The sequence below is a fragment of the Pinus tabuliformis genome, chromosome 9 (genome assembly GCF_031772625.1).
Source record: "Pinus tabuliformis cultivar Carrire ecotype Pingquan chromosome 9, CPIR1, whole genome shotgun sequence".
In the NCBI taxonomy this organism is placed as follows: Eukaryota; Viridiplantae; Streptophyta; class Pinopsida; order Pinales; family Pinaceae; genus Pinus; species Pinus tabuliformis.
Window position 1 is genome coordinate 1273510467 of NC_142307.1, and position 24124 is coordinate 1273534590.

At 38.3% G+C, this 24124-nt stretch overlaps 1 protein-coding gene across 3 annotated transcripts in view; it reads right to left on the bottom strand.

Annotated features, from left to right (window-relative positions):
* Positions 1 to 1457: 1457 nt before the first annotated feature.
* EML3 (Emsy N Terminus (ENT)/ plant Tudor-like domains-containing protein) overlaps positions 1458 to 24124 on the bottom strand; it is a 104043-nt gene continuing 81376 nt past the window's right edge. For 2 of the 3 annotated variants that reach the window (XM_089438706.1, XM_089438704.1), the window contains exons 6-10: positions 3575 to 3643; positions 3239 to 3484; positions 2878 to 2946; positions 2692 to 2755; positions 1458 to 2590 (exon numbers count right to left, since the gene is read on the bottom strand). In XM_089438706.1, coding sequence (XP_089294832.1) covers positions 2370 to 2590; positions 2692 to 2755; positions 2878 to 2946; positions 3239 to 3484; positions 3575 to 3643 — 669 coding nt within the window. In that variant the 3' untranslated portion in view covers positions 1458 to 2369. The remainder of the gene's footprint in view (positions 2591 to 2691; positions 2756 to 2877; positions 2947 to 3238; positions 3485 to 3574; positions 3644 to 24124) is intronic. The other variant, XM_089438705.1, reaches the window with a different exon arrangement.

The window sequence follows — 24124 nt, forward strand, 5'->3', positions numbered from 1 at the left end:
ATGTTAATAGTACAACACTGAATAAATTTATTTCAATTTATAAACATTATTTCAATTAGAAATCCATATTTCAATTAGATATTCAATTTATAAACAATATATTTCATCGATTAATACTGCAACATGCCAATACATATTGATTGTTTACATAAAAACACATTAATTAATGCTCAAAAACTCCAACCATAACAACAATCCAAATATATTAACTGAAACCAAAAGTTCATCAAACACGTGTTCTTGATGTCAAAAACTCTAATAATGACAAGAAATCCAAATAAATTAACCCAAACCAAAAGTTCATAGCATGCATGTACACACAGTTCTGAGTGAATTTATCATATCATCAGAAACGCGAGTTGAAGATTATGAAATTAAAGCAGGCTTCGAATATGGTCTTCGTAGAATGAAAATGTTAAAATCGGTGATCTTTATCCACAATATGACTCCAGTGCTTGTAGAGTTGTTCAAAAAGATGATATGTCCGTGGTCATTCAGTTAGATGTCATGACTTCAGTCATTCAAATACGTAAATATAGTTTTCGGTACATGGACAGTGAACAAAAACAAAAACAGTGATATGCGTGTGGCTGCAAACCAAGCTAGCTTGCTTTGATTAAATGCATAAAGATTTGGGAATATACTAGTTATTTGTTATAATGTTGAAATAAAAATTCAGAAACTTCGATATAGATCAAATAATAAATTTCCGCCAAATTGCATGTCAGATTGCAAATAGAAAATAATTTCTCTCATCTTTATCGATGATGGATGACAACCAAGTTCGCAAGGCTTCGCTCGTGTTCACTTTGAACCATCCCATGTTTTATATCGTACAGCTTGTTTGCCGATGCTTCTCCATTTTTATATGCTTTTGCTTTATCCCAAAAACAATTATAGCGAGATGCTAGGCAGCGTTTATACGCATGAAATGGAATTCAATCCGTGCCAAACATTCGGTGACGACAATAATTCACCAAAAAGATAAATGTAAACAGGGCAGCATTGCTTTGAATTTGCATTACAACCATATGCATCACCACCTTCACAATAAGGTGTCAGCGACCAGATTTGTGGCCAGAATAAAGGAACAAATCTGACAGCAGCTCATCATGCTCTAAATTCAACAACCAGACACATTACTCCTAGCATAAAATTGCTGCGATTCTCTAGCAATTTGTTCGTGCATAATTCTAGAATCCTTCAGGCAGTGCACCTTGAGGGGGCCAAAGAGATGAAAGTAGAGTGCAGAATAAAACAACTAAATAACGAAGTGCAAACTCTGAGATATAAATACAATGATAAGAACATCCATAGTTCGTCCAATACATCCATCCATAGTTCGTCCAATACATCCACGTAGATTTGCGGATAGTAAAAAAATTTACAGACAATGCTAACAGTGAACATGATAATGGAAGCAACATGTTCATCTATTACGCCAGGCCACTGTCATCAGAGAAATATATTGCGCTAACTTTTCAATATTGCTTAATGGTGTTCTTCAGTTTTAGAAGCTGGAGAGATTTTAGTTCAGATTAAAAGAAAAGGCATAATACAGAACTCTTTCCAGGCAACCTATACATATGATGCACGGGTGTTATTCAAATTTAGAGGTTAGCACTCGATTCACACTCAAAAAAGAATGTGAACCTGTGATTCACACCCTTCTCTTCGCTGACTTGTAATTCAGAGGAGGGAAGCTAATCTTCATATAAGCTTTGACCTACAATAACTGGCAGAAACCGCAACTGGGATTGCAGTATAGAGTCTGTATAGTACACGTTTCAAAGTTGCTACTCAAGTCCTTTAGTTATCTGAATGCCTGCGAGGTAGAAAGCCAGATATATAGCAGTGGGTTTACTGCTAGCATTCAGGTTGATAGGCAAGTCCATTGTCACCCGAATATTTCTGGAACTTATGCCAAAGTACAGCAGTAGCAAGCCCAGCTCACATTCATAAACAACAAATTGTGAATATCACTTGGGGTCACTAGAGTACAAATCCTTTAGTTTACTACTTGAGCAGGATAATAGTGTAAGTAGCTCCGGCACTTGAATTGTTGATCAGGTGCTGACTACAATGGGGTACTTCGATTCATTTTCTCTATCTAGGAATTTTGTAAAATCGCTCGAGGATACCTGCCCCAAGAACTGTATACAAAGGATTAATGTAAAATTAAATCAATATGAGAATAGCTGTCAAAGGCACCCCTTTCTAAGATGTCAAGATTTTTTTACAACACAGGGAAGGCTACCAATAAGGAAGCTTCCAATGCATTGTCTGAGAGTACTCATACATCATCTACAGCACAGCCCACCGCAAGTTTTACACGAGGGCAACAAAGTCTTGATCAATGATTTGAAAAATCAAATGTCTTCATCCCCATCGTCTCCATCCTGTTGGTCATCAGATGCAACGCCACCTTCCCCAATCATAGGTTCCCCATCTGAACCTTCAGCTCTACCATCTCCAGCTGTATCATCTTCATCATCAGCAGTATGCTGGTTTCCATTATACTGCATGTTTCTCCATCCTCTTTCACGGTCAATGGAGTGTGTGTGGGATGGAAGGGGTTGCCGACCATCTTCTGCAAATGTACAAATCATCCTCATTTTAGCACTCGCTGTAGACTGGAAGAAAATTCAGCTGAGTGTGAAAACTATGTGAACAAACTGGAGGATTACTCACCACTTTCCCCATCAGATGCCTCAGCAAGTCTTGCAATTGCATCCACGAGTGATTGCTCATGCTCCTGTTAGTAAATAATAACCACGCAAATTGCTAAATTAGAAAAGAATATATACTCGAAAACATGGCATAGAGGCTTCAGGAATGATCTCTGTTGAGGGAGAATGGAACATTCACAATTCTTACTTTCAGCAACTTCTTAGCTTTCTCCATATCTGCAGGATCAGGTTGCGGTCCACCAAAAATCCTTTCCACCTGCACATGACAAAAATAAAGATGTTCAAGTTCCCTCGAGTACCCTTCATAAACCATGCATTCCATTCTTTCTTCTAAAGGCGTTCATATCAAGCATAGCATCCCAAAGACTTCAATATGCGACTAGAAATCTGAATAGAGATAAAATGTATTGTTTTCAGAACCATTTTGACTAGACTACTAAGAGATATACTTTGATAGGATACTTCTTTCTCTAAACTAAAATAACTAATCAATCTCATAAATAAAAACTCATCCTTTTAAAACTTCGAAGAAAATAGCAAACATTTACCTCCCTCAAAAGAGTGTCAGTATGGAGTATCTCAATATCGCCTGGCACCTTCTTGCCTATCCCATTTTGAGAAGGTGGAAAATCCTTTCTAGCTTGACCCTTCGAAATACCTCTTCCCCTACCAGAAGAAGAAACCAGGCCTCCACGACCACTTGATTTTTTAATCCCACGTCCAACAGCAACACGGCTACCTCGACCAGATCCTGCAGGACCCTCCCAGTCCCACATAATGTCCCCTGGAGTTATCTGAAACAGAAACAAACAAGAAATAAAATAAAAACTTATAGTTTTATGAAAGAAATATCAAGGATCATTAGATAGAAAAGAAAAGATTACCTCTTTCAGATTAACCCATTCCCAAGTTTCCCTGTTGGTGTTCATATCATAAACCAGGGCATGCAGTCCCTAGACATAAATCAAAACCACAACTTAGAAGTTAGAATTACAGAGCGTTAAGAAAATGGTGTGTACATCATCACATTTATTTTAGCAGATACAAGGTTTGCGTCTCATTTATTTTAGCATGAACATCATTTATGTACATTAAATCAGAAGTAGTGCAAGGATTTATTAATACGAGTAATTGTTAAATACGCAAGGAAAGTTCAAAAAATTGGGATTAATATAATGAATATTATTTGAACAGATGCAATGTTCACAATGGCAGATCTCAAGAGAACATCAAACTTATTTCTTCCCTGATAAAGAGGTAAGTGTAAGAGAAAGGAATTTGGAAAAGTGGGACTGACCCTCAAAGAATGTAGCCAAATCGTACATTGATGGTACATCCAAAGGGAACCCACACACATCAATGAAAGAGTCGTCTTCTACTCTATGGATCTGGGGTAAATTCCAGCTATCAGAATATTAAATTCTCTCTCAATAGAGGATTTTCTCATTCTACAAATTGACGGAGATTCACCAAGGTTATAAGAGGCATAATGAAGGGATCTATGCCACACTCCAGATTAAATGACTTAACCAAAGAAGCTATCAAAACTTAAGTACAGGTTTTCATCAATAAATTTCTCTAACCACTGCGAGAGCAAAAATAAAGTAGCAGATTGGCTAGCCAATAAAAAGGGAGTGGATCCAGTTGAAAGAGAATGAACTATATTCCTTGGTGAAGATATTAGTAGATTGGAAAGACTAAATGCCATATTTAATGAGAACAAGCCAAATAAGTTTATCGATAGCTCATCACATTGAGATTCTAAAAGGAAATATTATCAAGGGGCCTGCCCCGACGATCATGTTTATCATGGCCACCTCAGGTAGTAATATGTCTGGATTTAATGCTGAAGTACACAAGATCTCTTCTTTGGGAGGGGAAACCAGGCATATATGTTTCTCCTCTCATTTTCCCTCCACCCCGTCAAGACTCATCATCATTCTCCCCGTCTTATTCCCTGCAACCCACACACTATGATGGAATATACCCTGATGGAAGGTTACAAGAAATTATAACCAAAGGTGGTGAAGAAACTATTAGAGAAAGGGAGGAGAATAGGAAGCAATGGGAGCTCTAGTCCATGGAGGAGTAATCCAATGTGTGCCCTAAATTCTCCTAAAGAATTCAAGGCCCTCTCCCTCTCAGAAAGTGGAACAGTTATCATCTATGGTAGCTAGAGCCAGCTTTAAAAGGCAGTACAGGAGTTCAAGTAGAATATTACGACCAAGTTATTAACAGAAGGCTAAATGTTCATGATCTTGACCTTTTCCAGCTTGCCATCACAGGAATTCAGCCATAAATATTTGTTGAAAATCTAATTTAGGATTGTTGAATTGATATTTTTCATGTAGAATAGATCCAGTGCCCTCAAATACCCCTACTGCAACATGATTTTGCAATGATAAGTATTGATATCTGCAATTCCACTAATCCAAAATTATTCTTGCCAGCTTTCAGGAAAACAGAGATGTTTTCCTTCCCTTTCTTTTAAGCAACAGGAAAAAAGCCAAATCATAGAACCATCTAGATTATGGCATTCTTTAAATGGATTTTATAATGCAAAGCTAGGGGCATTACACTCGAGAAAGATCTGAATGAGTCAAGGGAAACAACCTGGATGGATGATGCCAAAATCTAGTTGCACCAGAACTCACAGGAATGTTCCACCTTGGCCAAAGAATTAGTCACAAAGCTGCTACAATTTTGACGCAAGCCCTTGCTTCTGCACAGTGACATGTTGGAGCTGAAGTCTTAGGTTCTAAGCAGGATGTAAGAGCTCTTGGGTGGCTACCTGAAATAACATGAGAAATTTACTGAAGCTGTTATAAGGCACCAGGGAGAAAGGGAACAGACTATTTTATTAGGCAGCTAGCACCTGCAATGTCTAATGGAGAGCTGGAAGTCTGTTTGCCAGCAAGCCAAGCCATAGGAGCCTTCATTGGGAGAGCATTTGATAAGACACTGTCTAGGCTTTGGCTATTTCATTTTAGCATGTTAGCTTTTGTTCTCAATTTTTTGTGATATAGTAAACACAGTATTTGTAGTACCATTTGGTATGCTCAGTGCTTAGTCAAACATGCACTGTTCACAACCTCTCAAACTTCACTAGGAGCACCATTGGGGTCAAACAGGGTTTCCCCTTCTCACTGACTCTCTTTGGGATCTGCATTGATGAGCTGGAGTCCTTTATCAGGGAACACATACAAGAGGGTGTGACAGTTTTCTTCTACACCACCATCTCGATCTCCCTCCTTATCTGTTGATGACATGATCCCCCTGATCCCCCTGACATCCTCACCCACGGGGTTGCACACATAGATTGATACACAAGTCACATGACAAAAGGATGCTAGATATGGGTATCTGATACAAGGTGTGCTGACCCCCTGAAATGTAATAGGTTACATAAATTATATTTGTGGCCAAGAACCGGAAATGTCGCGAATCCATTTCCTAGAAACGGATCCCTCGCTTTGGAAATGGATCCCGAAATTTGGAAACAGATCCTGCAAGTTCCGGATTTCAACTCTTTTTCAACGCGGTTTTGACTTTTTAGACTTTAGTTTTATGTTTTCTTGGGCTTAATTGGATGTGCAGTCGCTCATTGTCTTTTTCTATGAGTTTGTTGGCCATTGGCACAAGGATAGCGATAGACTGAGACAACAGCTCCACCGCATAAGGTTCTATGAATTTGTTGGCCATTGGCACAAGGATAGCAATAGACTGAGACAACAGCGCCTGCCACATAAGGATAGCATTGAGCAACAGAGCAGAGGACGATTCACCAGGCAAAGACCCCACAGGTTTGGAATTCGTTTTATTTTGTTGAATTTTTGTAGTGTCAACGACCATACTATAATACCCTACTATAGTGACCGGATCAAAATAAAGAGCTTAATCAACAGAGTCATAATCGACTGCTGGCTTTTAGCTCCTATAAGGCCAGAGATCCTTTGGTAGATAAGATATTGGGTGGGGTGGCCATTTATCAATTCCTGCAGTTTGACTTAGGGAATTTGCCAAAACCCCACAAGGAATTGATTAAGCACTTAGGCAAAACCCCATCGACTGCATTATCAATGGGCTTGGTACAGCTTTGAATTGGGAAATCAAAATAACAATTTTCAATAACTGTGTGAGCAATCAAAATAACAGCTTTCAATAACTCCCACATCTCTATACATTTAGCAATCAAAATAACAGCTTTCAATTTCTGGCAAATGTTGGCAAATACCAAGCAGAGCTACAACCCTCTAAAATCTGTGATTTGAACTGTGATTTGGCACTAATTGCTTTCCAATCACAATCTGTTCCTCTCATGCCCACGCTGTAGAGTTGCTTCTCCTACTGATATTTTTGGGTATTAACTGAAAAAAATAATGTTTAGTGACCAATCCGTAAAATCAAAGATGTCAACTATTTTGCATGTATATTAGTGAATCCAGCAGCCAAATTAAATTAATTTTTATGTACTTTAATTTTTTATGTATTTTAATGTTTTATTGTGTATTCCTGTTATAGTTTGAATTTTGGGTATTAACTGAAGAAAATAATGTGCAGTGACCAGTCCATAAAATCGAAGACGTCAACTTTTTTCCATGTATATTAGTGAATCCAGCAGCCAAATTAAATTAATTTTTATGTACTTTAATTTTTAATTTGTATATATTTTAATGTTTTATTTTGTGTATTCTTGATAGTTTGAATTTCGGATTTTATCATTTATGAAATCACACACTAGAGCCTACATCCTATACAAATGAAACCATAACAGCAGAGTGAAAGGGAAATCATCAAAACAAACCCAAAAATCTCTTTTATGGCAGTATGTGGGATTATTGGAAAAAATTCCAGAGGTGGTTCATATAAATAAAAGTCCAATGAATGCCAAGATATCAAAAATGGCTCATATACCAAAGTGAAAGCCCATTTAACTGGACAAACTAACACATGGATGCAAATATGCACCGGGCCAAAAGATGCCAATGGCAAACCTGGCCAAGGTTTGAATCCTGCAAAAATTAAATTCTATGCATTTTTGCAAGATGTTGCTGATAGGAAGCTTGCTAAGGGAAAACACTCTATGCAAAGCTCTACAATTAGGCTTTCATTGGCATGTAGGTCTGATGCCACAACTAATAAAAGGCCCACTCTAGCCCCTCTTGAAGCAGCTTTCAATAATCAAAGTAGAGACATAGTCGATGAACATGTAGCATATTGCATTCAATTTGGTGCATTCCCATTATTGGCAAAAAATGATTTAAGGAAGTTAATGAAGTGCCAAAAGGGTACAAAAACCCTAGATATGAAAAAGTCTGCACTACATTGTTGGCATCAGAGAGACAATCCGTGGATAGATAACTACAGTCAATCTGGGATACATGTGCAAAAACAGGGGTGTCCATCATTTCCGATGGATGGAGAGATCAAAAAAACCGCCCATTAATTAATGTTATTGCAATATGCCCCCAAGGGGCAATGTTTTTGAAAGTTGTTGATTGTAGTGGAATAGAGAAAGATGCATCTTTCATATCCACAATTCTAATTAATGCAATAAAAAGTGTGGGGCCACATAATGTTGTCCAAGTCATTACAAACAACGCACAGCTTTGTAAAGCTACAGGTTTGATTGTGGAGGCTCAATATGATCACATATTTTGAATTTCATGTGCAATACATTCATTGAACCTTATGTTTGCCAATATTGGTGAGATTGAATGGATTAATGAAATATATGCAACAGCAAAAGAAATCCAAATATTCATAACCAACTATTCAATGTCTCAAACCATATATCGAGGTTTTGCAAAATTGGAGCTACTGAAGGTACATTTTTTATAAAATATTATTTGTATTGAAAATTCTTTATTTTAATTACAAAGTTATATATGATTTCTCATTTGCGATTTGACTTTTTGAAACTTGTAGGTTGCTAAAACTGTTAATTTTAGATAACAATGGTATGTTCTATGCTTAAGAGAAATTTACTTCAAATTTCTTATTAGCCCAATATCAATTTCCATATTAGCAATCACATTAACATGATAGTAAAATGCAGATAGAACATAAACAATAATAGTAAATGACAAGCCAAGACAAGAGGACCCAAGATATGGCGCCAACCAGGGACAAACCCCAATATGGGGAAACCCTTTGATCAATTCTTCTTATTACTCTTCAAAAGATCAACAAAGAAAGAGAGTACAATATGCAATATTCACTTGCCCAATCACAGTGAAATCTGTCCCAACATACAGCATCTACAGAAAGCCCTAACCAAAAAGTCAATGCTCGTCAATAGGCCAGAATTTGACCTCCAAAACAACTCAGTCAAACCTGGTCAACTCGACCTCCAACAACAAATCAAATCAGCCCAAAAACAGTTCAAAAATATCCAGTCAACATTGCAGTCAAACTCTTTTGCAGTCAGTGCTAGTCAAATAGTACAACTATGCCTCGTTTTCTATGCCCAGAAATGCAACCTACCCAAATAGAGATAACCCTCACAAAACCACAATCAAACAAGTCAACGCTGGTAAAAAACCCTTCCTGCAACTTCGGTCAACGCAAGAACAAAACTACTTCTTCGCATGTGTGGAGAGAGGTTGTCCTAAAATCCATACCTAATCATAAGATGAGAGAGAGATGTGTGAGAAGGTCCGTGATATCCAAATGAGGCAAAAGCACCTTCTATTTATATGCAAACGTTGAGGATGAATAGACGTGATTGTTGGGCCTCTAAACCTACATTAGTTTGTTGGCCGACGTTGACAATTTGTCCATAAACAAAATAAATTCATAATTCCATTTGTACAATTCAGAATAAGATGATCTTTAGATCAATCCTCCACCTCTCAAAGAGGGGAATCAAATAAAAATATCATTTGCATTATATGAGTTGTCGAAGGTGGAGTTCGGCCCTAGTTTCCAAATTTAACAAAAACCCATTTTGCCTCCAACACTCTTGTCATAAAGGGGCTTGTGGATGTCACACAAGCATTACAAGCAATGGGCATTGACCCTCTTTGGGAATCATGGAAGACTTCCACTTCTGATAGAAGGCAAACAATCAATCCATCATTCTTGATGATGCATGGTGGACAAGGTCCAATACCTTTTTTGCAGTTTACTAAACCAATCTTGACCTTAATCAAGTCATTTGACACAGATACACCTTGCTTGGGGGAAGCTTATGAAAACATTGATAGTATGTTGAAGAGGATAAAGGAAATTATTAATGCAAGTGAAAATAACCCTTTTGAAACATTTTATTATGAAGTGAAGGACATAGTAACGGCGAGGTGGAACAAAATTACCACACACCATTACACCTTTTGGCCTATGCATTGAACCCCAAATATTATCATTCCAAAATTTTGTCTTTACCTGGTAGAACAACACCAAACAAGGGTTCTGAAGTGGTACAAGGATACATGACAACTTTGAGGAAAATTTATAGAGATGTGGGAGTTGCAATGGAACTACGTCAAGAATTTGGAGGATTTGTACAATCCATTGGTAGCTTTTTAGATCCAATAGTTATGGATGATCGAGAGCATCTTGATCTTATTACTTGGTGGAGCTTCCATGGTGGGGATAGCATTAATCTCTCGACTCTAGCCACCAGGTTGTCACCACAGGTTGCTAGTTACTCAACAGCTGAGAGGAATTGGAGTACATATGGCTTCATCCATTCAGTGAAGCAAAACAAGTTGGGAGCAACAAAGGCTGAGGATATTGTGTATGTTCATTCCAACCTCAATCTTCTATCACATGTTGAACCAGAGCATAAAAAAGGTCGGAGCATGTTGTGGGATGTGGAGCCTGAAATCTTTGACTTGAACCTAACACTAAATGCCATGACTCACCTCAACCTATTTGCAGTTATTGTCCCACCACGTTTCCAACCTACTGATGCAACTTCCTACATTCTAGGACCCCCATCGTCTATTCATGATGTAGTGTTGCAATATGCAAAAGAGAATGTATGATCAATTTGAGGATATGTAGTTAAATATATTGCACATTATGATAATAGTAGAGTGATCATGGATGAGACACTCATTTTGTACTTACTGTGATCATTTATGATATTATCTTTTTTGTATGAGGTAGGATGCACCATTTCAGTGTTTCAGTCTTCATATTTTTAATATATATAATGGTTCTAATAACTGTTGTGATTTACAAATGGATTTGATTTTTGAACTCTAAAAGTTTTTTTTTTTTTTTGTACTTAATGTATCCTTGTTGTATCTGATTCCTTGATTTTAAAAAATCTAGTGAATCTGGATCTGAAACTGTATCTGTATCTGAATCCTGGTAACTTAGGTTTATCTTGGGTGGTTGGGAGGAACAATTATTATCATCCCCGCCCAAATTAAATTCCCACAAGTGACATGATGAGCTCAAATCAAGTATTTTGTTGTAATGGCTCGATCCTTGTTGAACGACCTTAAGCCCTAAAGAATATCTTACCCTTGCCAAAGGCCAGGAGGGTGACGAGCCAACTCAAACGCACCTTTATAAAACCATTGAAAGCCTAATTTTGTGTGTCCAACAAGCTCAGGATACACATTTGGCTCAAGGCACATATTCATTCATTGAAAACATGAAACTCATGTAGCCTAAGTATCCGCATGCTTGACAAAATACATAAGATACATCAAGGCTCTACAACATATCCTACTTATTAGATTAACACCTTATCTATCTTTTGTGACCTCCAATATTGAACGATCAACCTTAGTAAAACTAAGTTTATGATCTTCAACGTATCTCAACATGCTTTATACAATGATTACTACATCCACGGAGCAAAATTAAGATAACCACAACTTACACATACTTGGGGATTTAGTTCTTGAGATCTAAATTCAATGCGAGAAATGCTTTCTAACCCTAACTTAACAAGGGATACGTTACCCTTGCCTAGCTCAAAAGACAATACTTTCAAGTTCACTTCCAAGATATCACATCCAAGATGCACATTGTTACTAAAAAATATAGCACCTAGGTGCAAAGCCTCATTAGGTGACCTAGACAGTGCAACAATGGGAATCTCACCTTAGTAACTACTCCCCTTGTTTTAGTGATGGGCATAATCCAACAAAGGAGGCTTCCCAAAGTAGATCATAGGCATCAAATAATCCAATCAATTTAGTCTGAGTGCCCCCCTAAGGGTTCTACAATGATTTAGGCTGAGTGCCCCCCTAAGGGTTCTACAATGATTTTCCACCAAAGGATAAGCATAGGAATTTAGCGTTTAATGGATATGGTACCCTTGCGTAGCTCAAAAGACAATGCTTTCAACTTCACTTCCCAGATCTCACATCTAAGATGCGCCTTGTTACAACAATATCTAGCACCTTAGTGCAAAGCCTCACTAGGTGACCTAGACGAAGTGCAACAATGAGAGTGTCGCCACTGTCAAACACAATCAAACACAAGGGAGACTTCTGCAATAGATCTTAGGGATCAAATACCCAATCAACTTAAGCAAGTGCCCCCCCAGGGTCCTACAATGATTTTCTACCAAAGGATAAAAATAGCAATTTAGCATTTAAGGTGGATTTGTGAGTAATTTCCAGGTTTCAATTCAAAAGCCCCTATGGCTCTTCTAGAGGCTTAGCATAAGTTCCCAAACTCAAACAATCAAGAAATTACACTTGGCTATCAGAAACTAACTTGAAAAATTAGAATTTGCAGCAATACAAAAATTTACGACAACAACAAATTCAACCCTAAAAACTATGATAATAAAGTTTAAAATGAGAGGTAAGATAAAGAATAAGAAAGACTAAATTACAACAAAGGAGAGATTGAAAGGGGAGCTGGGCCAAATGAAGGTCCGGAGGGCTTGCGCTTCTGAGGGCAAGGTCCGGCAGGGTGAGCAAGCGAACTCTCGACTAAAAGGCCGCCATCGCTCGACTGTTAAGGCCGCCATCGTGAGCCTGTCGAACTCTTTTTTAGTTACTTATTTGAGAGGGGCCACCCAATAAGTAAATTGAATCACGCAAGTATAGTCATTCGTTCTCTTGTAAAAGAACTTAAACTGTTATAACTGGAGATATCAGCTCATCCTCCTGATGAACCTCCTTGCCTTGGAAAAGAAAGAGTTATGCATGCGACCGAGAAAGAAGGGTTTCGTTGCTGCTCGACTTCCCTCGACTGATGATGACCATTTCAATGGTTAAAGAGGCATATAACAGCAAAAGCCTTGACCTCACCCCCAATTAATGGTTGGAAATACATATGACATGTAACTTTTACTTATCCAATGCATTCCAAACAATTACTAATTGTAGGACATTAACATCCAAGTCAATAAATGTTGAAATATGTTAAACACTTAATCTTCGGGGATTGGGTGAATAACTCATAAATATCTAAATAAAAGGAAATATGAATAGTTAGAATAGGAATGCGCCTTAGAAGGTGAAAGCCAAGGGTCACTCTTGTATAAGTCTATTCTCATTAATGCAAATAGCGATTCAATTTCAAGATTTATCTCATTGCGCTAAACATGGTATCAAAGCCAACGTTACATTTTTCTACCCTCTCCTTCAAACTCCCTAACAATGCCCTGCCTAGGTTGCAAACTTGCCTACTGTTGAAATATGTAACTAGGTTCTTCATAATGACATGTAATCATGATTTTATTATTTAATGAACAAAGAAAAATAAATTTACTATTGTTATTCTTGAGGCATGAGTTTCATCCTCGAGAGATTTATTTTTAGGTCAAGCACCCATTGAGTGCTTCTAGGGCTTGTTATTGAGTCTACAAGTTAATTGAGTCATTTTCATGTATGAAAAACCCCTTTGGGCATGTTACATATCGTAAAGAAAATGGGTCAAAAGACCCTCCAAGACCTTGTCATGGTGCAAAGATCAAGTTGGCCTACATGAAGGAACAAGTCGCCCTAAAGATAACAATTTTACCCCTCAAAAGCCTATTAATTAAGAAGGAACGCGACCTCATTTGGACATACTCTCAAGCAAGTTCGATCTCCTCAACATAGAAGTTGGAAAAGAAAGAACAAGAAGAAGAAGATCGAAGTTTTGGACCTCGCTCTCTCTCCTTTGTTAGGGTTTGTGTAGTCACTAGGCAAGACGAAATTTTGACGCTGTATCGAAGCTATGAAGTTGCATCGAAGTTGTGAAGTTGCAACTAGGTCAAAACTGTGAAAGGTCGAAACTGTGAATTTGCTGGGGAGGTCAAAGTTGCAATAGAATATGTTGGTTGAAGTTGCTAAAGAATTTGTTGGGCAGAAGAATTTGCTAGAGGTCAAAATTGCAATAGTTGCTAAGAAATAGATAGAAGGAAAGATCGTAAGGGACTTGGTCATGGAGGGTCTTGGTCAAGGGTCATAGGTCTTGGAATTCATCAATTGAAGATTCTATAAGAAGAGAAGAATTCTTGTGCGTTTTCCTCTCAAGTGGAGAGGTTTTGGCACTGGTTGATCGCCTATATCTTGTGTCTTTTTGTCTCACTGTTCTTTATGGTTTCGTAGTTGTTTGATGAAAAGAACACAATAATAATTGAGGTGAAAAAGAATCTAATCGAGATAAGCAAAAATCCATCACAAGCACTTATCAAAGTAAAGGAAATCACATAATCTAGCTGCCCTAGATTTCTCAACATGGTATCAGAGCTAAGGTAACAAGACAAGGAAAGGCAACTAAAAAAAGGACACTCAAAGGTCGAAGCACTACAAGGACTATCAAAAGGAGTATAAAGAAAGATCAAAACATTGACATCGTACCATCAAGAAGACATTCACAAGGACTGAGCACAAGCAAAGAAGACATCAAAACCCTAGCTTATCAAAAGAAAGGTTTATGACTTGAAGCATTGTTGGGAAGCTCGCACATCATCATCAAGGAAGATATCAAGGACCCTACCTAGAAGGACCACACATTGAAGCATCTTGAAGTCTCTACATTCAACGAAAGCAAGAAGAGGCGTTGTCATCATCATCAAGGAATCAAGGTGATCTCCCTCTCTTTGAAGGATCACTTTTGAAGGAAGTCATCTTCATCAAGAAGACATCTTCTATTATCAACATCTTCATGAAGATCAAGAAGCCATCAAGTTGAAGATATTGTCATCAAGGAGCATCTTCACTTGACAAGTAATTACCTTTATATTTACGACTAAATCTGCTATCAAAATGACTTTATTTTGCAAGGAAAGCAACAAATTGGTTGGGTCATCAAACTTTCTTGCATAGAAGAAGAGGACATATTTGACCCTCATAGAAAATGAAGTCGTTGAACATGTTAAGGGACCAATTACTAAGCCTCCAAAGGAAGAAGCAAGCTCTAGCAAAAAGTAGATGAAAGGGGAAGTAAGGGCTCAAAATATTCTCAATGAATCCATCAAGGATCCCCTCATACCTTATGTATCAAAGTTGGAGACATCAAAAGAAATATGTGACAAGTTAATACAATTGTTCTCTGTAAGTAATGTAGGAGAAGTGTTAAAATTGGCAACTAGGGCAAAATTTCACCTTGGGACAACTCATTTGATGGAGATGATGATTGCATTAAATTCCTCTTTTCGAGAGGACCAAAATTGATATAAATATCATCCAATTTGGACAAGCAGAAGTGTGTTTTTGAATTTATGCCCACACATGTGCAAATTGTTCAAGTCGGCCTAATCCTCACGTAGGCTCATGAATCCCAATGGACGTGACTCTTCACTCTCAACGACTTGTATAAATACAAGTGCCCTCTCACCCCATTTGGCATCATCATCACACATTTCGTCTCTCTCCTCTCATTGGTTCGTACAGCTATTGGGCAAATGTCTCTCTCACATATGGAAGAAGGGCGAATTTTCTGGGCAAATTGCAGGGCCGAATTTTAAGACTATTGCAGGAGTTTGACTAGCATTGACTCATCCTTTAACTGTGAATTTCGTGGGAAAAAAATTTGCAAGTCGTACAATTTGGCACAGGAACTAGAAATTTATGGGCACTTTGACTGCAAGGCTAACTGCAAGGTTGACCATAGACCTGACCGCAGAGTTGATCATAGAGTTGACCAAGTTTGACCACATTTTCAAGACTGTTTTGGGTTGACTTTGACCACCTTACCAAGTCATGTTTGACTGGGTATGACAAAGATCCAAAGAGGAAGATTTGTTGTTGTGTTGACCATCTTTGACTTTTTGGTTAGGGATGAGTTTGCCTACAGTTGATTACAAAGTCGATAGGGTTGTTTTGACTTGGATTTGGCAACTCAACTTTGACATTTTGTACACACTCTCTATGTTGAGCATTTTGATATAATAATAAAAAGAATTGATCAAAGGGTTGCCCACATTGGGGTTTTTCCCTAGCATCCGCCAAATCTGGTGTCCTCTTGTCTTGGCTTGTCTTCAAAATTTTATTTTATGTTCTATGTACAGTTACTGTCAATGTGATTGATGGTTAATGTGATTGCTATTGGAAAATTGAAATTGTCATTGGGTTGCTAAAGGAACATTGAAGTAATTGAATTAAGCATAGAACATACCATTGTTAACTAAAATTAACATGGTATCAAAGCTCAGGTGAAGACAAAGCGCAAGCAAGAGAGAGAAAAGCAATCACTAAGGGAGAGTAGTTAGACAAGATTATTGGACTAGCTTCAATGGCTACTACGTCTTACTTCAAATTTGAGGATAAGATAAGGACAAATCTGAATATCATGCATGGAAGATGACTTTGGATTTAACTTTGGAAGAGCATGATGTCATGGACTATGTGCAGGGAAGAGTGGTGGAACCTCCTTCAAATGCACCTGCTGCCACAAAGACGAAGTATAACAAAGGTAAGGTCAAAGCTAAAAGAATTATCATAGACTCCATTCAAAAGCATTTGGTTGCCTATATTTCTGATTTGGAAACATCTAAGGAGATGTATGATAAGCTGATTGAGATGTTCAAAGTAAATAATGCAAATCACATCCTCTTTCTCGAGAACAAGTTGAAGGACATCAAGATGGATAAAGGGGAGTCTATCCAATCCTACTTCATGAGGATCACACAAATCAAGAATGACCTTCTATCTATTGGAGAAGTTATTGTTGACAGGGAGCTCACTCTCATTGCACTTGGAGATCTTTCAAGAGCATAGGATGTGTTTAACACAAACATCCTAAACAATGACAGGAATCCTAGTTTCGATGAATTATTGGCTAGATGCACTCAAGAAAGAGACGAGGACGATGGAGAGACACAAGCCTTCAAATGGAAATGAACCTACTGCTTTCTCTGCTCATGCTAAGAGGAAGAATGATGTTTGTCAAAGGAGACAGGGTGAAGGGTTCAAGCAGGGATTCTAAGAAGGAAGAAAAGGAAGGTGCTACAATTGTAACAAGTTCGGCCACTATGCTAGAGAGTGTCCTCACAAAAAGAATTCTCCAAGGGATGATGGCAACAACGACAACAATTTCAAAGGCAACGGAAATCAAAGGAACCACAGGTTCAACAATAAAGGAAAGAGGAATGTTACTGCTGCTCGATATGGAAATGGTCGACCTCCCAAAAGGAAGAGAAATTCCAAGTATGAGGATAGTAATGTTGTAGAAAAATAAAAGGAATATTATCTTAGTTCCGCTCTATCTACTGCCTCTCCTCCAGATACTTTGGATCATTGGTTGACTGATAGTGGAGCCTCGAGGCACTTCAGCGAGTACAAGTAGGCCCTCTAAAATTTGGTCAAAAAGAAGACTAATTTAGAGATCATACTTGGAGACAATGCCACCTACCCCGTGAAAGGGGTAGGTATTGTCCCTCTTCACTTAAATCAAAGTCAATCCATTCATCTACAAGAAGTATTATATGTACCCGATTTGAAGAAGGCCCTGGTGTCTATTTCTACGATGGAAGATAAAGGCTTCAAGGTAGCATTCATTGATGGAAATGTACGTATTTGGCAAAAAAACCCTAAAGATGCATTTACACTTGGATTTAGGGTTGAAGGTCTCATCAAGTTGGAGGAAGTCCTTTGGGAGTCTTGACTTGTGATACTTCTCTTCAATCTGAATTATTGAACCAGAGATTTGCTCACCTTCATTACAAAGCCTTACGTGGGGTAAGGAAGATGGTCATAGGTATGCCCAAGTTCAACATGAATCATAAAGGAGTTTGACATGGTTGTGCAGTTGGGAAACTTACAAGGGGACCATTCCCTTCAAATGAAAGCCAAACTACCAATATTCTTCAATTGGTTCATACTGACCTATCTGGAATGTTGCCTGTAACATCATTGGGAGGATACTTATACTATGTAATTTTTTTGGATGACTTCTCTCGCAAAATATGGAGATCCATTTCTTAAAGAAGAAGGATGAAGCGTTCAAATGGTTATGTTCTTTCAAAGCCTTGGTGGAAAATCAAACAAGGAAGAAGATCAAAATATTGAGAACGTACGATGGAACTGAATATGAATCAAATGAATTCAATGACTTTTGCAAAGAGGTTGGCATTAAGAGGGAGAAAATCGTCCATACACTCCTTAGCAAAATGGAGTTGCTGAAAGAAATAATTGAACAATCACGAAAGCCACTCGTGCCATGCTCCATGATTAAGGTCTACCGAAGTTATTATGGGGAGAAGTTGCCAACACCGTCGTGTATGTTCAAAATAGGAGCCCGCATCAAGCACTGAACTTCACGTCACCCGAAGAAGTTTTCACTTGTAAGAAGCATGATGTTTCTCATTTTAGAATATTTGGTTGTCCCATGTATTTTCATGTACCTAAAGAGAAAAGAAACAAGTTAGAAGCATCTGGGAAAAAAAGGTATATTTGTGGGCTACAATGAAAATTCAAAGGCATATAGAATCTATGTGCCTACAGAAAGAGAGGTGGAACTTAGCCATAATGTCACCTTCGATGAAGACACTTCCCTTGGGAAGGCCAGAGATCTCCCCATTCCAAGGAAGGATAATGATGATGTTGCAAAAAAGTAAGATGAACCTCTGACAGATGAGCCTATGCCTGATGTTGAAGACCTGATGGATCCCATTGATCCACCTCCTGGTGATCCCTCTACCTCAAGAAAAATACCTTTGTGGCTCAAAGATACTTTCGAAGATGTTGAAAGACATATTGCTCCAAAAGGGACATTCCGTAAAAGTAAGAAGTCGAACAAGTATCAAGGGTACTTAGTTGCTATGAGTACTATTGTTCAATCTGAGCCATGTACGTTAGAAGAAGTCGTAAAACTCCAAGTCTAGAAGGATGCAATGAATGGGGAATATGAATCTATCGTGAAAAATGTTGTTTGGGATGTGGTGCCTAGACCAAAGGACAAGTCCGTAGTCACCTCAAAATGGCTATACAAAATTAAACATGGAGCTGATCGGAGTGCTGAAAAATATAAGGCTAGGTTCGTTGCTTGAGGCTTTTCTCAAAAGGAAGGAGTGGACTATGACAAGCTATTTACACTGGTTGCCCGATTTACCATTATCCGATCGATTATTGCTCTCGTTGACTCTCAAGGATGGAGCCTACATCAAATGCACGTTAAGATTGGTTTCTTTCATGGCTCGCTTAAGGAGGAAGTCTACTTGGAACAACCTTAGGGGTTCGAAGTACAAGATCAAAGGACAAACATATGCAAGTTGAAGAAAGCCCTCTATGGGTTGAAGCAAGCCCCTAGGGCTTGGTATGAGAGGATTGATAGCTATCTTATGCAGCTGGGATTTAGAAGGAGCGATGTTGATCCTAACCTATACTTCAAGGTTGAAAAGGACATGCCTTTCATTTTGGACCTTTATGTAGATGATCTCTTTCTAACAGATGCAGACCCTCTCATTTATCAATCAAGAGGGAGTTGGCTTCTGAATTCGAAATGAAGGACCTAGGTCTGATGCATTATTTCCTAGGCCTTGAGGTCAAGCAAAAGCTAGGTGAGATATTCCTTTCTCGAGGAAAATACATTGTGAAGTTTCTCAAGAGATGTGGGATGGTGGATTGCAAGTTTGTGTCTACTCCAATGGAACTCAACTTCAAGAAGCTATGTGGAAGTGTTGTTGGGCCCGAATTAGCAAACCCTTCCGAGTATCAACAACTTGTGGGACCCCTCATGTTCTTGGCAAACTCTCATTCGGACATATGCTTCGCTAAAAATATGTTGAGTCAACTTATGGTCGAGCCTCATCACATACATTGGATTGTTGCTAAGAATCTCTTGAGGTATCTATGTGGCACAATCAACTATGGACTGAGATACACTACCGAGAATTTGAGGCTACATGGATATATTGATCTTGATTGGGTTGGCAGTGTGGTGGATCGTAAAAGCACGTTTGGACGTTGCTTCTCATTACGGTCTACGTCAATTTCTTGAATGAGCAGGAAGGAAAAATTGGTTACTCTAAGCACCGTCGAGGCTAAATACATTGCTACTAGGGTGGCCTATTGTTAAGTTTTTTGGTTGAGGAAGCTCTTTAGTGAGCTATATGAGCATGTACTGGATACTACCATGATCTACTGTGACAACCAAAATGGGATTCGCCTTTCAGAGAATTATGTGTTCCACAACCACTCGAAGCACATTGATATCAGGTACCACTTTATCCGGGATATGGTACAACGAGGAGCAATAAGGCTCCAACACATCAGGACTGATGAGCAAGTTGCAAACATCCTCATGAAGCCCTTAGGGAAGGTCAAATTCTTAGCCTTCCGAGATAGACTTAGACCCGTGGGAAGACCCTCTCATGAGGGTCCCACTGAGTTGGGCATTGAGCTTTAGGAGCTCCTGGGGGGGCTTGGGGTACTTCTTGGAGCTATGAGCGACCATAGGGTGAATGATTCACCTTCCCCAATTGGTGCGCTATGTACAGGGTGAGTGGTTCACCTTCCCCTGTGTACCCAATGATGTTTGACATCTAAGTCACCTAACACGAGCATTCGGGATTCGTAGGATTCGGGGATTCGAGTGACGGATTCGGACACATTGACCCCCCGAAATAGGACACGTAGGATTCGTTATATATTATTTTATTAAAAATATATATATATATATATATATATATATATATATATATATATATATATATATATTATATATATATATATATATATATATATATATATATATATATTAAAAATTAGGTATTTCTTACACAAATTCTAATTAATGATACAAATTCATTGATATATATATATATATATTTAAAATATATATATATATATATATATTAAAAATTAGATATTTCTTACACAAATTCTAATTAATGATACAAATTCATTGATTTCAAACATAGATCTTCATCTATAGGCTATAGCATGCATAGTACATACAAAATTCAAATACATGTCAGTGGTCACATAAATCATGATTCATAATTCATAATTTATAAATTCAAATACATGTCAGTGGTCACATAAATCATGATTCATAATTCATAATTTATTTTAATGCAATGTAGCCATCTCAAAATTTTGAAGGTGCAATGCCCTCCACCTCTGTGTTTCACCATCATCCAAAAGAGGGATATGTCAATACCAGAGTATTTATATGAAGAAAACTTTGTCAAAGGTATTTTAAACCACTGGTCTTCTTTTCCATATGCATCCCTCTGGCACTTCCTCTGCAGTGTGTAAGATTGATGTTACCTCCAACACAAATCTTCAGGTAATGTTTGAAATCAACAACATCTTTGACCTCCATATTCAAGAGATTCTCCTCCATAATTAATAGATAAACTTTAAACTGAAAGAACAATAAAACTCTGCATTTCTGAGTGATTTTTTTGGAAATTAAGCATTGCATTCTGAGTCATTTTCTTGGGATTCGAATCCCAGAATCGGGATTCGTTGTGCCTGTACGGGATTCGTATGGGATTCGTATGAATCCTGTACAAACACGTCGAATCCTGTTCTGGTATTCAAATTCCTGTCGAATCGTATCCGATTCGTAAGATTCAGATTCAACAGGGGTTTCCAACGAATCCGGTTACATAGGTTGACATGTGTGTAGGGTAAGTGGTTCACCTTCCCCTGCGATTAATGACACGTGTGTAGGGTGAGTGGTTCACCTTCCCCTACGATTGACATACGCATAGGGTGAGTGGTTCATCTTCCCATGTTGATGCCCCAGCGTACTTCCTACCCATGTAGTCTGTGACTCATGGGAAGTACCTCTCATCTGGCAATGAGTTGGGAAAAGTGGATAGGGACCATAGCACAATTGATGGATGCATCGTATACTGTCATACTCCCTATGTCTAGGATGCATAGTGTTCAATGACTTTATCTAGGATCAAGTCTGATTGAAGTTCTACCTCTAGACTGACTTTTATCAGTGGAGAGTGGTGAAGTCTTTTGACTCACTCTCAATCGATTCTTCTTCATTATTCATATTAGTGTTCAACAGCGCAGAGATGAGATAAGATTCAAAAGATGGTACATGACGACGGGTTGGCATGATGATCGATGATGATGGATGGATTCGCAGGTGGAATTATCCCTAGTGGAGAGAGAGTGTTAAAATTGGCAACAAGAGCCAAATTCCACCTTGGGACAGCTCATTTGATGGAGATGATGATTGCATTAAATTTCTCTTTTCGAGAAGACCAAAATTGATATAAAGATCATCCAATTTGGACAAGCAAAAGTGTGTTTTTGAATTTATGCCCACACGTGCAAATTGTTTAGGTCGGCCACATCATCATGTAGGCTCATGAAGCCCAATGGACGTGACCCTTCACCCTCAACGACTTGCATAAATACATGTGCCCTCTCACCTCATATGGCATCATCATCACAAACATTTCTTCTATCTCCTCTCATTGGTTCGTACAACTATTGGGCATATCTTCTCTCTCTCACACTTGTGGTAGAAGGACAAATTTTCTAGGCAAATTGCAGGGCCGAATTGCAGGATTGTTGCAGGAGTTTGACCAGCGTTGACCGAGCACTATGACTCGTCCTTTGACTGGATTTTTGTGGGAAAATGTCGTTTTTTGTAGGTTGTACAGCGTGGCACACGAACTAATAATTTATGGGCACTTTGACCGCAGGGCTGACTGCAAGGCTGATCACAAACCTGACCACATAGTTGATCGCAGACCTTACCAAGTTTGACCGCAATTTTCAAGACTGTTTTGCGCTGACTTTGACCACCTTATCAAACTGAGTTTGACTGGGTATGACCGAGCTCCAAAGAGGAAGATTTACTGTTGCGTTGACCATCTTTGACATTCTAGTTATCGCTGAATTTGAATGCAGTTAACTGGAAAATTGACAGGGTTGTTTTGACTTGCATTTGGCAAGTCAACTTTTACCTTTTGTACTCTCTCTCTCTCTATTGAACATTTTGATATAACAATAAGAAGAATTGATCAAAGGGTTTTCCCCACATTGGGGTTTTTCGCTAGCATCCACCAAATCTAGTGTCCTCTTGTCTTGGTTTGTCTTCTGCATTTTATTATATGTTCTATCTACAGTTATTGTCAATCTAATTTATAGTTAATGTGATTGCTATTGGAAAACTAAATTGAAATTGTCACTTGGTTGCTAAAGGAAAATCAAAGTAATTGTGCTAAGCATAGAACATACCATTGTTAACTAAAATTAACAAGAAGTGATATCTTTAAGGAACAAGTTGTACAAAATGAAGATCTCAAAGGAAGATGGAATAGCCACATATTTTATGAAGGTATCAAATAAAAGAGACCAACTACAAGAGTTGGGAGAAAAAATGTTCGGTAAAGAAATGACCACCATAGTGCTTAATGCACTTCTAGAGGAATGGGGCAAGTTCACATCTAACATCTCTAGAAAGAAGGAATCCACCCCATTCAGTGAACTTTGGTCATTGTGTAAAACTGAAGAAACCAGGTTGAAAGCAAAAAACAATGTGGGACAAGGTGAACAAGTTCAAGCATTTGCAACCATGGCTAAGAGAAAAGGAAAGTTTGGGAAATATGGTTCTCATAAAAAGAAGAAGAATATGTCAAAAGTCCAATGTGATGGTTGTGAAGAACATGGGCACTACAAGAGAGATTCGTTAAAGTTCATGAAGGACAACAAGAGGAAAGAAAGAAATGAAGCTCATATCACCGAAGAAGTGGAAGAACTTGCTGAAAAGAAATCCAAAGGGATAGATATTCACTATTAGGGTTTCTCCAATGCATTGCAAGGAGAAGTAGGAGGTGAAAAGATCTCCACCATGGCAGTCAAGATGAGAAGCATTATGACAAGATGCATCTTGGTAGAAGATGGCATCATACTAGAAGCATATCGTTAAAGCAAGAGCTCATGACATCATTAGAAAAGCTTGAAGGAATAACTGAAGTAGAAGTCTAAGAGATGTAGTAGTTATCATATAAAGGAAGTAGCTCTTGGCAACCTCATTGAAATCATATATAGTATATATGATTGAAAGAAAGTCATCTAGCATGGTAGAAGGAATTCATCATACAT